The sequence below is a fragment of the Macrosteles quadrilineatus genome, unplaced genomic scaffold (genome assembly GCF_028750875.1).
Source record: "Macrosteles quadrilineatus isolate MER2022 unplaced genomic scaffold, UCM_ALF_1.0 Scaffold_5__1_contigs__length_97177068, whole genome shotgun sequence".
Taxonomy (NCBI): domain Eukaryota; kingdom Metazoa; phylum Arthropoda; class Insecta; order Hemiptera; family Cicadellidae; genus Macrosteles; species Macrosteles quadrilineatus.
In genome coordinates, this window is record NW_026542598.1 from 90615366 (window position 1) to 90630157 (window position 14792).

General features: G+C 32.5%; 1 protein-coding gene across 1 annotated transcript in view; it reads left to right on the plus strand.

Moving 5' to 3' along the window:
• The first annotated feature begins 684 nt into the window (after nucleotides 1-684).
• LOC128994013 (guanine nucleotide-binding protein G(s) subunit alpha) overlaps nucleotides 685-14792 on the plus strand; it is a 57462-nt gene continuing 43354 nt past the window's right edge. Inside the window, exons 1-2 of the mRNA XM_054418209.1 lie at nucleotides 685-1267; nucleotides 1414-1486. Coding sequence (XP_054274184.1) covers nucleotides 1129-1267; nucleotides 1414-1486 — 212 coding nt within the window. The 5' untranslated portion in view covers nucleotides 685-1128. The remainder of the gene's footprint in view (nucleotides 1268-1413; nucleotides 1487-14792) is intronic.

A 14792-nucleotide genomic window follows, 5' to 3' on the forward strand; every position in this document is an offset into this window, starting at 1 on the left:
TAGATGTTTGTGTCACCCTGCCTATGCATTTCCCCAGCTTGTGTGGCACCTTCATGGACCTTCTTAATTTATCGTCTTATCACTGCTTTTTGAATACTAAGAAATCTTATTAAAAAATACCACCTTTTAAGAATATAAATAGTGTTTTGTAAAGCATTTTGAGCAAAAAAGGCTGTACATATTTAATTTTAATATTTTAGTTTTTCGAATGCTTGTTATGGATGCATATTGTGCCGTATTGTTTATAGTTTCTCTTTGTAACCCGATATACCTTTTATTTAAAAATTAACCACATTCATTTAATTTAAGATATGTGTGAACATTATACTGTATAAAATAGAGCTATCTACACATAGAATAATAAATAACATAAAACACGATCATTAATTGACCTGGAAACTTCAAATTTAATTCAACAAACTTGCAATTGGGAAAAACGGCGGGAAATTGAATTAAATTATACAAGTTGTCAGTGAACTTGACATGAATCTATGAAATTATAGCGCCCCTATTAGGGCTGAGCTGGTATGTGCTGTTCTCTCTTGGCGTCGATATGAATCACTGTGAAATTTGCACTAATATCCTTCAGCCAATCATAACGAAGAATCGTCCACAGCCTTCAAAAGCCAAAACTGATTGCAGACGACACTAACCCCAACTAGACGTTAGATAACTCTCAATCTCAAAACGATGATTTAAAATTTAAGTTGTGTCCGGTAGCAAGTAACGTGCTATTAGTATTCCGGTAGGAGCTTAAAATTGTGCGGTATATGATACGTGTGTGAGGTTTTAATGAGCGTTTTAAGTTGTGTTGTCTGCTAAACTAAATACAGAATGCATAGCAGTGGCTCTACCCACAATGCTGTGCGTTCACACCTATCTACTGGCAGTGGTGAAGTGCAGCCCTTTTCGTGCGGGGTATAATTTTTTTGCAAATGATTGAACTTAGGATAACCGGTCGATTTTACGTTATTTTTCTTTTAGTTAAGTGGTGCGATGTGTTTAGTTAGTTGTGCAGTGCAGTGCGTGAGTTGAAACCCCTGCAAAATAGGTAATTTTGCAGTAAACGAAAGGCAGCGCGAGTCTCAATTGTGCTGCCTGCCTACCATAATAAACTGGCCTAATGTCATGGGGTGCTTCGGAAGTGCGAGCTCAAAAGCGGACCAAGAAGAAACTAAAAAAGGAAAGGAAACGAACAAAAAGATAAATCAACAATTACAAAAGGATAAGCAAGTGTACAGAGCAACGCACAGACTCTTATTATTAGGTAAATTTCATACTCCGGTAGCCCTTCCCATGAATAGTGTCTTATCTGTCAGCCATATTGAGTCGATAGGCTCAACCAGTGTTTATTTATCTTTTATTTTGCTCATATTTTGTATCTAATTCAGGGTTTTGTGTGTGTTTGTGAAGGTGCTGGGGAGTCAGGTAAAAGCACAATCGTCAAGCAGATGAGGATATTGCACGTCAATGGATTTAGTGAAGAGTAAGTAAGATGATTTTCTTAATGTTTGGGCTAGGCCTCTTTCAGAGAGACATAGATTACCATAAAAAACATACCATAATTTGGTTTATGTAGGTAGGTATGTGTTTTTAGGAAATGTCAAATGAAAAAAGGTAGGCTCTATAGGCTAGGCTAGTAACACAGGCTAATTCATCATTTTTAACTTTTAACTTAGGCTACCTAGCCTATGATAGGACCCTAGGCCACACTTCCCTAAGGCCTATCCCTGTGATATAAGTGAATGTTAACTTATTGTAAAAATGAACTGGTTTAAACGAATATAACTTAGGCTAGGCCTAACTTAATGTCTATAGGCTAGGCCTAGACGAATAAACATAATTTCATTTCAATGATTTCAAAACTGTTCTTATAGGCCATGGAGTGTTGTTAATGCATGGTTTATTGAAGCTTCTTAGTATTTTAGGTTAAAAGAAGGGTATAGCCTAACTTAGATCGGTCCATAAAAGTGCATTAAATTGGTATACAGTCAATGCCATGAACAATTGCTTTGCTCACCTAGTTGGACATTTTGCCTGCTTATTTAGGTTAAAACTGACCTACTTAGGTCCGGTTTCATAATTTAATGGTCGGTTAAGAGATTGTGCAACTTAAACTGTAGGCCTACATATCACATTGAAGTTATTTTTCTTCCTCGGCATAAGTGATTGTTTATCATGGTACAGTATGCCCCCTCCTCACATCATGGTAGCCTAATTGATAATTGGATTAGGCCTAGGCCTACTTATCTGCCTTCGCTCATAAATATAACAGTTTGTTTACCAACCTTGTTTTGGAAGCGGTTTAAGTAAACTTATCATAACCGCCGCTTTCTAGGAATCTTGGCATTTCCACTCCCGCTCACGGCGATGGGAACAATAGCCTAAGTTAAGTACTTAGGCCTACGCTAAACTCTACACGGTGTTACCACAGAGAAGTACTAAGAAAAAGAGGATTCATTTAATTATATATGGTTGCGTGGTTGTACCATAAGTTTTAAGCTTGTATCAGGGTGGCGACTCACCGGGAAAACGGGAAATATCATCTAGATAACTTATATCAGGAAATTTGGGATTGGATCAGGGAAAGTCCTATTAGGCCTAACTTACATACCGATAAGCTTTAAATTGCTTTACTATGAATTTAGTTAGTGATTCGTCTTATCTAAATACAACTCAATTTCATTCAACTTACCACGCAATGTAATAAGACCGATAACTTGTTCAAAAGTCTGTTTTCAGTAATTTCATTCGCTCATTGATTGAAGTTAGGGGTCATAAAATCTCAATCTTAATGGGTCCCCTTCAACTTGTACTATTGCATTCCTATGTAGGCCTACATAATTTATTTGTGTCCCATAAAAGTTTGCTTGTAATCGATACAATTGAAACTGAAGTCGTATCGGCTGCTTGATCTCAATTAACTTACTGTAAATTCAGAACGTTCCATTGCCTATACATCCCCAGAAGATAGTCAAAGGCCGACCTAAAAAAGTCTAGTCACCACTCCGGGCTGTGAACTTGATTTTTTAAGTTTTTGTTATTTGCCATTTCATTTTTAGGTTAAGTTATGTTTTTTAAAACTTTGAATGGGCCCTCTTTAACAATTTATTTATGATCGTTCAAATTTAGTTATTTATCTTCATGACTCGTATAAATATAAGTTAGTAGAACCTCGATAGTTCGACACTTTGTGACTTAAGGGGTGTCGAACTATCGAAATGTCGAACTATAGGGAGTAAATGGAGTTTAATATACCGTACAGGAAAGTAAAAACACAAGTTTTAGGCCTATGTAGAAACCACCCAAATTTATTAAATAGCCTACTTAAAAGCTTAACAGTTTTACTGTTCATTAATCTCAAGTCAACAATTAATGACAAATTAATGTTCAAGTCATCTTACATCACAATAGTAGCCTAACCATTAAATATCACTTGACAAAATAACCCGTGTCGAACTACAAGGAGTGTCAAACTATCGAGTGTCGAACTATCAGAGGTTTAGCCTACTGTAGGCCTACTAGGATTGCTTTCATCGCCAGCGAAAGCCAGTTGAGTGGAACGGTCCCGTTTTATGGTTTTTAATAAAGCAATAGCTTAAATTAGAACTATATGTAAATGTTTAAAACTTAAATAAATTAATTTCATCAATTTAACTTATCAGTTTGTCTCAGAGCTATCAATCTCTATTAAAAGTGACATAAGCGAAAATTACATAGGTAGGCCTACATATTATCCTTTGTATCGGTAGTTTTTCTATGTTTACTTGCTGTCATCTGGTAAACCAACAGTTCTGGTTGAACCCGACCAATTGAAATTTTCTCAATCCGGCTAGATTTAGCTTTTCAGGCAGAAATAATCCTGCATGAATCCATATAATTAGCAGATTAAATTTTTTAAATACTTGCTTTGGGAGAATTTCACGTACCCGGTACCTATAGTTTAACCATAGGCCTACCTTAAGGTCTGTTTTCTTAAATTTTGTACATTTAACACTTGAAAAGCATTGTTTTCAAGCAAGTGTTCTACATTCAATCAGGCTTAGATCTCAAAACATCGCCAGAAGTAGTTTATTGCTCGTCTTCATTTTCTACAAATATCAGGCAGTTTTTGAGGATGCATTCTAAAACTTCCCTTATGACACTCTTAAGCAAATTAGGTAGCCTACCTATTTTCTTGTAAAACAAAAACCCAAAAAAAAACTACTTAAGGCTTTGGGCAATTGTGTACCGGTACCTCAAGTCGTTGTCAAAATGCTGATCAATACAACATAACGATCAAGTGTGTTGTAAACATGATACCATCATCATAAGTATTTATAATTTTACAATAGGTTGGAAAGTATAGAATGCGTTGTTTAAACTCAGTGGTAGACCCAAATTAAACATTAAAATTTTACAATATGCTTCATTCGTTAAACAGCTTAAATTGATATCTAGTTTGTTTAAACTCTTATTTACGTATTATAATATTTAAATAGTATCTATATTTAGTCGACATTGGCACACTGAAACAATTCCACATTAAATTTCACAATAGGACATGAAACATGTGCTTTGATTCTTTGTTTTTTTTACATTTACGTCGTTACCTATTTTGTAACCATCATAGCAACCCATAAGGCCAATGTTAATATTTAAAAACTTCGAGTTGCTTTTAAATTATAAAGACATTATCAAAAATTATTTGTCTTAAACCTTCCAAACATTTGTTGAAACAACCTTAGTAAGTTTGGCTAAAATATCTTCAGCCGTTATTGAGTGATAGTGTTAGAAAGTTTGAATTGAAGCCAATCCCAAAGAGCTTTGCTTTGCTCCGCTCAACTAAGATCAGTCAGTGAAAAATACAGGTTTACCATTATAAATTAAGGAATTGTTTAATCCTATATGAGTAGCCACCAGCTGTTGTACATCCTTTATCATGTAACTAAGAATAAGCTAGGCCTATTTAGTATTTATCCTAAAAAATGTTGCATATTGCTGGTTTGTCATCATCGTTTGTAGCGCAAGCACATCTATGTGGCAAACTGTAGGTAGCTACTAAATGATACTGCCATATTTTGATCAAATTTATTCATTTCATAATAAGCTGTTGACATTTTACTAAAACGTTTAATTTACCTTCCCTCTACTGCAAACCTGTAAACCTAATGTTAATTAAATGGGGAATAAATCTGACATGTTCAAGTAAATTGGAGTAAAAATCTAATCAGGCTAGCTGAAATTCTCTTAGTCTACTGTTTTGCTGTGGTGGAGATACCTATTAAATTTTCTTATGGAATCCGAAAAAACAAAATCAATAATCTAAACAAAATACAAATACAACTAGGCCTAGTTATTTTAAGGTTAAACCATAGACTAACCGGCTAACCAACACAAGTAGACTTCTCATCCCATTGTAAAATTTGAAGCTTATTTTTCGTGTCTAGTTCACGTACAGTGAAACTGGGCGCTAGTATTGAAGAAATTTTGTTTCTATTATTTTAGGGTCAATTTCTTGATTTGTACTTTACTGTTTGGTTGTATAACTAGGGGAAGAGTTATTGTTTATATGCTTCAACGAGGTTTTAAATGACTGAAATAACAAGAAACAAATCTTAAACAAACACCACCTCTACAGTGCATCGTACAGAACTAACAACAAAATTGGCTTCCTAGCTGTTCTATAAGGTTGAGAAATCCATCAAGGGAGTATGTTTTATCCAAGGTTAAACTCAATATCATTTTCACTCAAAAATAGGTACCGTACATAATATAAGAAACATTTGATCTGATCTTTAGAAATATTTAATTTTGAATATAGGTAGGCTAAATGTAATTAGTTTGTATATTAGCTTAGCTAATAATACCATTCCATCTCCGTTAGATCGTTGAAGGCCTGTTTATAAGAGGTTAGACTAAATTTCTTAACATTCCAACTAGGTAGGCTAATCATTTATAGCCATCCAAGAAACTCTGTTTTTAATTTTATCACGATCAATTTTGTAGTAGGCCTATTATAGAAATGATGCTTGTAAATGTAGCCTCCCACTTTCTTATAAATGGTAAAAATATTTAGCATTTAAATCTTTAGATAAACATAATTGTGATAATATTTTTCAACAAATTTAAGTACTTATTCAGTCCATAGTTTTTAGAGAAATACACTTGATTCCTCTCAAAATTCAATCATTTGCATAGAATTTCACTTAGTTAAAAGTTTTCTGCAATGCAATGGAGTGTTCAGTTCAAAGTAGCACACAATTAACTGTTACCGTTGTAGTACTTGAAGCAGTTAGTTTTATTGTGGTGTGTAATAGATAGCTGGTTATTCCACTCTGATAAGTGGGCTGTGGGAATCTCACTAGGCACCTGGCTCACAAATTGCGCACACACTCATTCACATGTGAGGTTGGAAAACAACAACGTAAAAAATATGCTAATAAATAAGAAACCTTGACAATAAAGCTGTTAGGTTCTATTAGGTTACCTTTGCTATAAGGTTGTTTTGTAATTTTGTTGTTAGGTAACCTTGTTTTAGGTTTGTAACATCCACTAGAAGGTGATTAGGTTTGTAATTTCCTTTAGAAGGTTAGGTTTGTGTCTTCCTCTAGAAGGTTGTTAGTTTTCTAATTTCCTCTAGAAGGTTGTTAGGTTTGTGTCTTCCTCTAGAAGGTTTTTAGGTTTGTAACATACACTAGAAGGTTGTTAGGTTTGTGTCTTCCTCTAGAAGGTTTTTAGGTTTGTAACATACACTAGAAGGTTGTTAGGTTTGTGTCTTTCTCTAGAAGGTTTTTAGGTTTGTAACATACACTAGAAGGTTGTTAGGTTTGTGTCTTCCTCTAGAAGGTTGTTAGGTTTGTGACTTCCTCTAGAAGGTTTTAAGTCATTTGTAAACTGTGTTAAACCTCTGTATTATGATCACAATAGGAATGTTATAATCATTACTGTCAACACAAAAAACCTAATTCACACCGTGATTTAGAATACCCTGTAGTTGTTGGCTTAGGATACATTCTCATCCAAACAGGTGCCTCACTTGTGACGGATTTGTACCGGAAATTAACTTTTTAGTTAGAACGTATTTATACTTGCCGACATATGTGGTTGACATTTCTTATTAGTTTCCTAATTTTCTTTCTGGTACAAATCCCATGAGCTTTTTCATTAATCTGAATCATTGTTTGACTTATTCCATTACAAGTTTTGTGTGGGAAAAGGAATGCGAACACTGCAAATGATCATGGACTAGTTAACCCACTACAACTTTTTTTAAATATTAAAGATTTGCTGGATTTTGAACTAAATAATGAGTAAACACATTACCGTTAAACCCAACTTAATCCAAACAATGAATTAAATTAGTGTTTTTCAGTGCTTTAATATGATGAATGATATTATATGATACCTACCAAAAATAATCAAACTTTCTGGACAGCTCTAAAATCACCAATTATTGTGCCATAGTTGGTCACTTTAAAAAGTCACTGATTTAAATTTAAAGTAGGCCTAGGCTATTTACAGTTTCGGATTTTTGTTTAAAAATCTTTTTTTAAATTTATTTTTGTACCGTACGTGTAAAAGTGGTTTGATAAAACATTGGTTTTTCATCAACAAAATTGCAACAACATAGAATAGTTTATGATATAGGCCTAAATTAAGTAGGGTAACACAACTAGGAACTATACAGTGCATTAATAATTGATCATGATTTTTATTTTTTTCATCAAGTCCTATTATTTAAATTACAATAATTTACCATATTACTATAACAAGGAACACAAATTATTCTATATAAATTTGACAACAAGAGGAAGAGTCTCTGTTATTTTTAAAGGAAACTGGTAGAATATTTCCTCTGTATGTAAAGAATTCTAACCGCTATAACTATCTCTACCCCTAGTACCTATTTTTAGCATTACTATTTTTAAGGATCAAAGTTCAAAATTTACAATATTCTCAGAACGTGTTTGATTATTGATTATTTTTATTATTTGATTATTATCCTTATTTAATTAAAAAATACTTCACTCATTTCATTGGCAAAACTCATACATTGCAAAAGTTTACATCGAAACACCGAACATACTAGTAGCATGTGAAGCTGCGTTAAAAATAAAGTCGGGTATTAATAAAGACAGCCGCAATTTCCCTTTTGATGGTAAGGGATGAGAAGTGTATGCACAGGTGGATGTGACTGAAATAACTTACGAAAGGTTGCCAAAAAGGTGTACCAGGCCTAATTGCTGTGTCGCTACGGAACGCTACAATGTCCCACGACAACAAGCGACTATTATCCCACATATTGGAAAAATTAATTGTGTAAATTTAATTTCCCACCTTTTCAATGAAGGCTATAAAGGATAGTTTCAATGTCGTTTGTCGGACTATTATTAGGCTTATTCGTTTGATTTATTACTAGCTGGCCCGACAGACGTCGTCCTGTCCTAATGTGGTTTTATGTCAATGCTCGTTCATTTTCAAGATGAGCTCGTTCGCATGGCTCAAACATGTCCTGGCAGAAGTTCGTTCGATACGCTAACTCGCCTCCAGTTTGAAGTTCGTTCACTACGCTCACTCACGTTTTGGTTGCAAATTAGCTGTTATAAATTTAAAAAAAATAATAGTGCTGCACCCTGTTGGTAAACCTACTAATTTTTTAATGATTTTGAACATCACAGAGTCAAATTGTTTAGTTGCACCAGCTGTTAAGATTCTTTAATTCCATTTAAATATGAGTAGGTACTTATAAGGTTAACATGGGAAATTCCAGAGCCACTGGGGCAGAGCCCTTTTGACGGATCTGCACCAAACTTCACACAAACCATCCTTGAATAATGCTTAATAATGCCTGAAAGTTTCATTACAATCTGTCAAGCGATTTCGGAGTCCATAACGTTCAATATACATACAAACTTCCTCTTTTATATATAGATTTGTATTAGCCTATGAATAACGATTTCAACGATGTTCTTTGTTGGCTGCAATTTCCCCTACCAAGGGATTGTTACTACGGTAAAATTAACCATCTAATTTTACCTTGTCTTTCTAGACAGACATTGGTTATGTAACGTGGGAAAAACTGATTAAATGTTCTATGGAGTAAAAATTGGTTTTCCATATTTTACTCTAAAAATGTAAATTTTGCCGTTTTTTCTTTCAAACAATATTATATTATTAAAAAAACAAAACAAATGATTTAGTTAATATTGAAGCTTATTTGTACTGTAATACTTCAAATGGTTAGCCTACGGAAGAAATTCCGAACAACTAAATTTAATTCCTTATGGAGAGTGAGATACTATTGTCGTTTTCTTGTTTATGTATATTTAGATCAAATTTTATGAATTCAGTCATTTCATATCAAGCTATTAACATTTAATTAAATATATAGATTAGAAATCACTCTTTATGCCATTCCTTTTAGAAGCAAACCTAAGTAGGCCTACTGACTAAGCATAATGTTACATATATAAATGTGGAATAAATCAAACTGAAGGTTTTTTGGGAATATGTAAGTGAAAATCGTATCAGACAAATTTAAATTCACTTGGTAAGCAGGTTCGCTGCGGTAGGGGTATTTTAAAAATCAATTAGCTTACAGCAGTTAGTTTCATGGGCGTTAAGACACTATAGTATTAACCAATGAAAAGCGAATGTCACCTCATATTGAAAAAAATAATTACAGAATAGTTCTTTGCATAGATACATATATGATATCGTTATTTATAGTAAGCTTAAAAACAGCAGTTAGTTTCAAGTCTTAATTAGAATGCTACAATGTCCTGGTGACTGGCTTCCCCTCGGTGGTAAGATTATCTACGGAATATTTCTTTATATTCACACTCTTGATGTGAATTATTTGTTGTGAATTTTTTATAGGCATTATTTGGCTTAGGTTGGTTATTATAAACAGGTGTTGTCAAATGTAGTCTCACATTTTTGTTTTGATATACGATGTAAACGGGGCTTCAAAAAGTGCCGCAAATGTTTAAAACTTCTTGTGAAAAATCTGTTGTGAACACTGTTGGCAATATTAAATTTAAACTATTGTTAAAAAAAAGGCATTGTTGTTAACTCCTGTGTAAACACGGCTTTAGGGTGCTAAAATGGTCAATTTAAACATCGTACAAAGAATGCTAAATGTCCCCTAGGGACAATAAGTGAATCCTTATCCCATGTGAGAAAAAACATTTTTTGTGTTTAGACATTTAGATAATTTATTTGTAAATCATTCATTTAGATTATTTTTGTGTTTATTCAGGTCATTGGCATTTTTTAGTATTTAGGGATTTTAAGGTTCAATTTCTTATATTTACCGACAAAAAAATTACACCTGGAGTAAAAACGTACCATGTAAGTTTTGAGTATTTACATAGTAGTGACAAGATAGTAAGTAAGTGGGCTTTAAATCATAATACTAATAAGAAAAAATGATTGTTAGTATGATTCAAAAATGAATATCCATTTGCCTGACTGGATTTTTACTAAAAATATATCCTAAAAATGTAAGATAGATCCCTATTTAAATACAGTAACTTTAAATTTAACGAGTACTAGGTTTACTGCTCTAGGGAGAGTAATAGAGCGTGTATTTATGTTAAATATCATTAGCTTATTATGAAATAAATAAATTTGCAAAGTTTGATCAAAGTATATCCATAAATAAGCAAACTGCAACAATTTTCTTTTCCATAAGAATAACATCCCGAACCTTAAATTTAATACTAATTTTTACTATTTATCTCAATAACCGTTAGAGATAGAGCAAACCTTGAAATATGAAAAATATGCATTTTTAGACGTTCTTTAACTTTTGTATTTACAAAAATTCTCTAATACCAATAGTTTGTGAAATATTGTCAAAAAAGTGAAAATTGGCCGCCATTTTCCAAGATGGCGGCTGAAGCACAGCCGGGATTTATGGGGACTTTTGATATTTTATTTATTAAGGCTCACTTAACAACTGTGCAAAAAGTTTCAGCTTAGTCCGAATTTGTTAGGTCAAATGGCTTTTTATCCCTAATTCTTGGACAATAACTTGAATAGTTAAAAAGTTAATAATATTCATTGACTGAGAAAAGTATTTGTATTTTGTGAAGATTTATTAAATTAGGTACGAATTAAGTTTCCCCCCTTTAAGAACAAATTAAGTGCATTAAAAAAATACTTAGCAATTTATTTGTTCTTTTTTAAATTAAATGCACAATTTTAAAAAGGTTCCTTTATAATTTTTATTGATTAGTAAACTTTGTTTAACAAGTAAAATATAGTTATGTAAATTTGTTTATTGTTTTTAAAACTAAAGAGTTCAGGTGTCTTTTTTGTGGTTGTAATAGGCAAGAAATTTAACTTAATTTATTATAAAGGATTACCTTATATGATTTAGATAATAAAAATATAACTGCAGCAAGAACAAATAAAAAAAATATTTAAACTAACTAATGAGCAATAATTTATACATTAGTCTTAGGGATATAAAATTACAATTATTAAAAAATACAGTAACACATACATGTGATTTACTCAAAGTATCCTTTTATTTAAGTTAACTACAGTAGCCTATGGTGTAATTAAAAAACGGTGGCACATCATAAACCTATATAAAACATGGTGAAATACACATTATTGTTGTGACAGATAAAAGAAATGAACAGTCAATCGAGATGCCACTGCACCTTACATGCTTGGTTTAGTTCTCTTCTCTGACTCTGAGTGTTTTATAGAATTATTTCCAGAATCAGATCAATTAGTTTTCTCCTGGTTAATTTAAAACAGCTAATTTTAAAAGTGCATTTTCTTATTTCAATGTTGTTAAAATCATCCATTTCCGGACTAAATTTTGAAGGCTTTTTAGTTCATTGCTTGAGCCGAGTTGTTGTAAAGCTTACCTCAAATCTGAAGGTTGACGGTTCGGTCCTGGGATGGGTCGAATCTGGACACAGAAGCCATCATTTTGTCATTGAACTATTAATTAATGACGCTATTTAGCAAAAAGTCAACATCCGATAGCATCAATGCCAAGCTTTTTTTTAATTGTGTATCTTAGCCTACGTAGTTAAGTCATAGTTAAAGAATTTGAAGTATCGTAATGTAAAACAAGTAATTGTTAGTAATAAATTTATCTCAATAAAAACGATGAAATTCAATAGATGCTTTAAATGTAAACAAAGAAATATAAAAAGATTAGGCCTATAACAAATTGATTATTTCAACTTGAGATCTTTAGCTGTGGCAGTAGCAGGCATTATATGGAAACTAAAGTACTCCTAACAGTAATAGAGAAAATGTTGATGCCATTTTCAGAAAAATATAAGTTAAGCATACTTTGTTCTACTTTAATATAGGCGAGGAGCTACAGGATAAATTAAAGTTGTATAAAAAATATAACCAAAATTAACACAATTTTTAGGAACGCCAAACAATCAATCCTCACGATTTTAGGATAGGTAGTGATGTAATAATTGGTTGGACATACTAAAACTGCTGTCACCATAGACATTTTTTTTAAATTAACAAAACTGTAGTGTAGCTAATCAGTGTTGAGCCTGTAATTGTTAAGATTTGTTAAGCTGATATCGGTGGGGTAAGATTTAGGACATTAGCTGATGAAATACGACAGCTCATTGCATAGGAGCATGTTAACAAGCAAGACTCGTGTTTCGCGCCACGGCTAAGGCCTATAGTCATGTCGCACACCACTTAAATACATTTATAATTTGCTTATATTTGTTTCCGACACATCGATCGAACCTGTTTGGTTTTTTGTCTATTGAAAATTTGTAAGTACTTATGTACCGGTTGGTTTATGTACATGAGGCAAAATCTATACATGGATCTATTCCGTCTACACATATTGTGTGCCCGTTTGGGATAACAACAAACTTCACACTAAGAAAATATTCAAACTACAAAAAAGAGCCATCAGATTAATCTACTTCAACCTAAAGTATAGAGAGTCTTGTAGATTCGTTTTTCGTAGAAATAATATGCTGACCTTCCCATCAATTTTCATTTTTGAATCTTTGTCCTTCTAAAAAAAAAAAACAATGTTTCATGTTAGAGAGTCGTCTCACCACAGCTTCAATCTTAGAAGGAAATTTGACCTACATATTCCACTATCTCGTACCACTTTTCATAAAAACTAGTCTTTCTCCATTGTGTATCCGACTTTTTAATTCTCTTCCTAATGCAATCAAGGGCGAAAAGGATTAAAAAAAATGTAATCATAGTTTGAGGGAATATTTAGTTGATAAGGAATTTTACAGTGTCTCTTCGTTTTTAAAATGTAAATAGATTTTACCTTTTGAAGTTTGTATATTTAAATGGGTCTGATTTTACTTGTTTAGTTCTAGTGACTTTTGCCATGTACATTTTTGTATTATCATGGCAGTAAAACTATTCTGATTCCGATTCTATCTATCTACTTAAACAATATTGTTGTGGTTTTCTCTGTTACATCCCTTTTTCAGCCTAATCAAGTGAATTTTACAATTGAGGTGTCGTTGTAAAGCTTATAATCTTGAGCAGGGTAAGGAATGGGAAGCAAATGGGTTCCTTTAGGGCTTCGCTCCATGTATTTGATTTTTTTGCAGTTTGCTTTCAAAGATTCAGTTATGATGACTTTCATAACTTTTTCAATGTTAATTTAAATTTGAACAGCTGATCTTTCAGGTGTGAGTCAGATTGTAAACAAGAATTATTACAATAATTATACTACTTTTTATGACTGCAACTTGGTTGAGGTAGGTAGGTAAATCACTCTTCATGTTGTAGATTTAAAGCCAAACATTTTATTCCCCTAATAACCGTCTTACAGTAAACCACATAATCTTTGAAAATTAAAAGGGCGTTGGAAACTAGTTTTGAACGTAATAAAAATGCACAAATTGTGCATGGGTCTTCCTAGTTTATTATTATTTAAGTTGGTTTAACAGCTTTATTGGCAGTATTTAAAACATTTAAATCTTACTTCTGTGTTAGCCTAAATTTTGAAAAGTAATGCTACTTGGGCACCTGCTAAGTTTATTTGACTTGATAAGTTAAAACCCACTTATCTCTCGTCTACTTCAACTGTTGGCTAATGTTGGAGAAGTTATAAGCTGGAGGTTATTAAACACAATTTTAACCCCTTTTAAACTTTTTATTTTATAGTAAATTAAATGATCTGACAACTTTTTGAAAAGGAAATTTCTAAAATCAATTGAGAAAGTTCTTCTTGCTTTGGTGTCCACTATATATTTTTTACATAAGCTGTAACCAGCGTTAGATTTATTGTAGTTGGTGAAGAACTACTTACAACCTATTGAGAACTATGAAACAAATTAGTAGAACCACTCTAAACTAAAACTTAAATTAGAGTCAATATCCAATATTTACAACAATTATGGCACATGTCTTGGTTTTTATATTTTTAAAGATAGTCCAAAACCTTTGGTAGATTATATCCAATTGTTATAACTACATGTAGTGATGTAAAATACCCGGGTATTTAAAACTCAGGGTAAATACCCTGGGTAATTACCCGGGTAAATACCCAAAATCCATAAATACCCGGGTATTTTGGGTATTTATGAAATCAATTGAAATTCATTTATATTTACCCCTAAATATGTTATTGTTATCATTACATGATAAATTAGGATAGTCTAAAACACTTTTTACAGCAACTTGAAGCTTTGCTAGTACTTTTTATTTAATGATTTACTGAAGCACTTAAAAAAAAAATACATAAAGTTTCCAAAAGGCATAGGGTTTCGTGTCTTAAATCGAGTAACATCAGTAAAATTTAACTTACTAAAAATAGTATATTA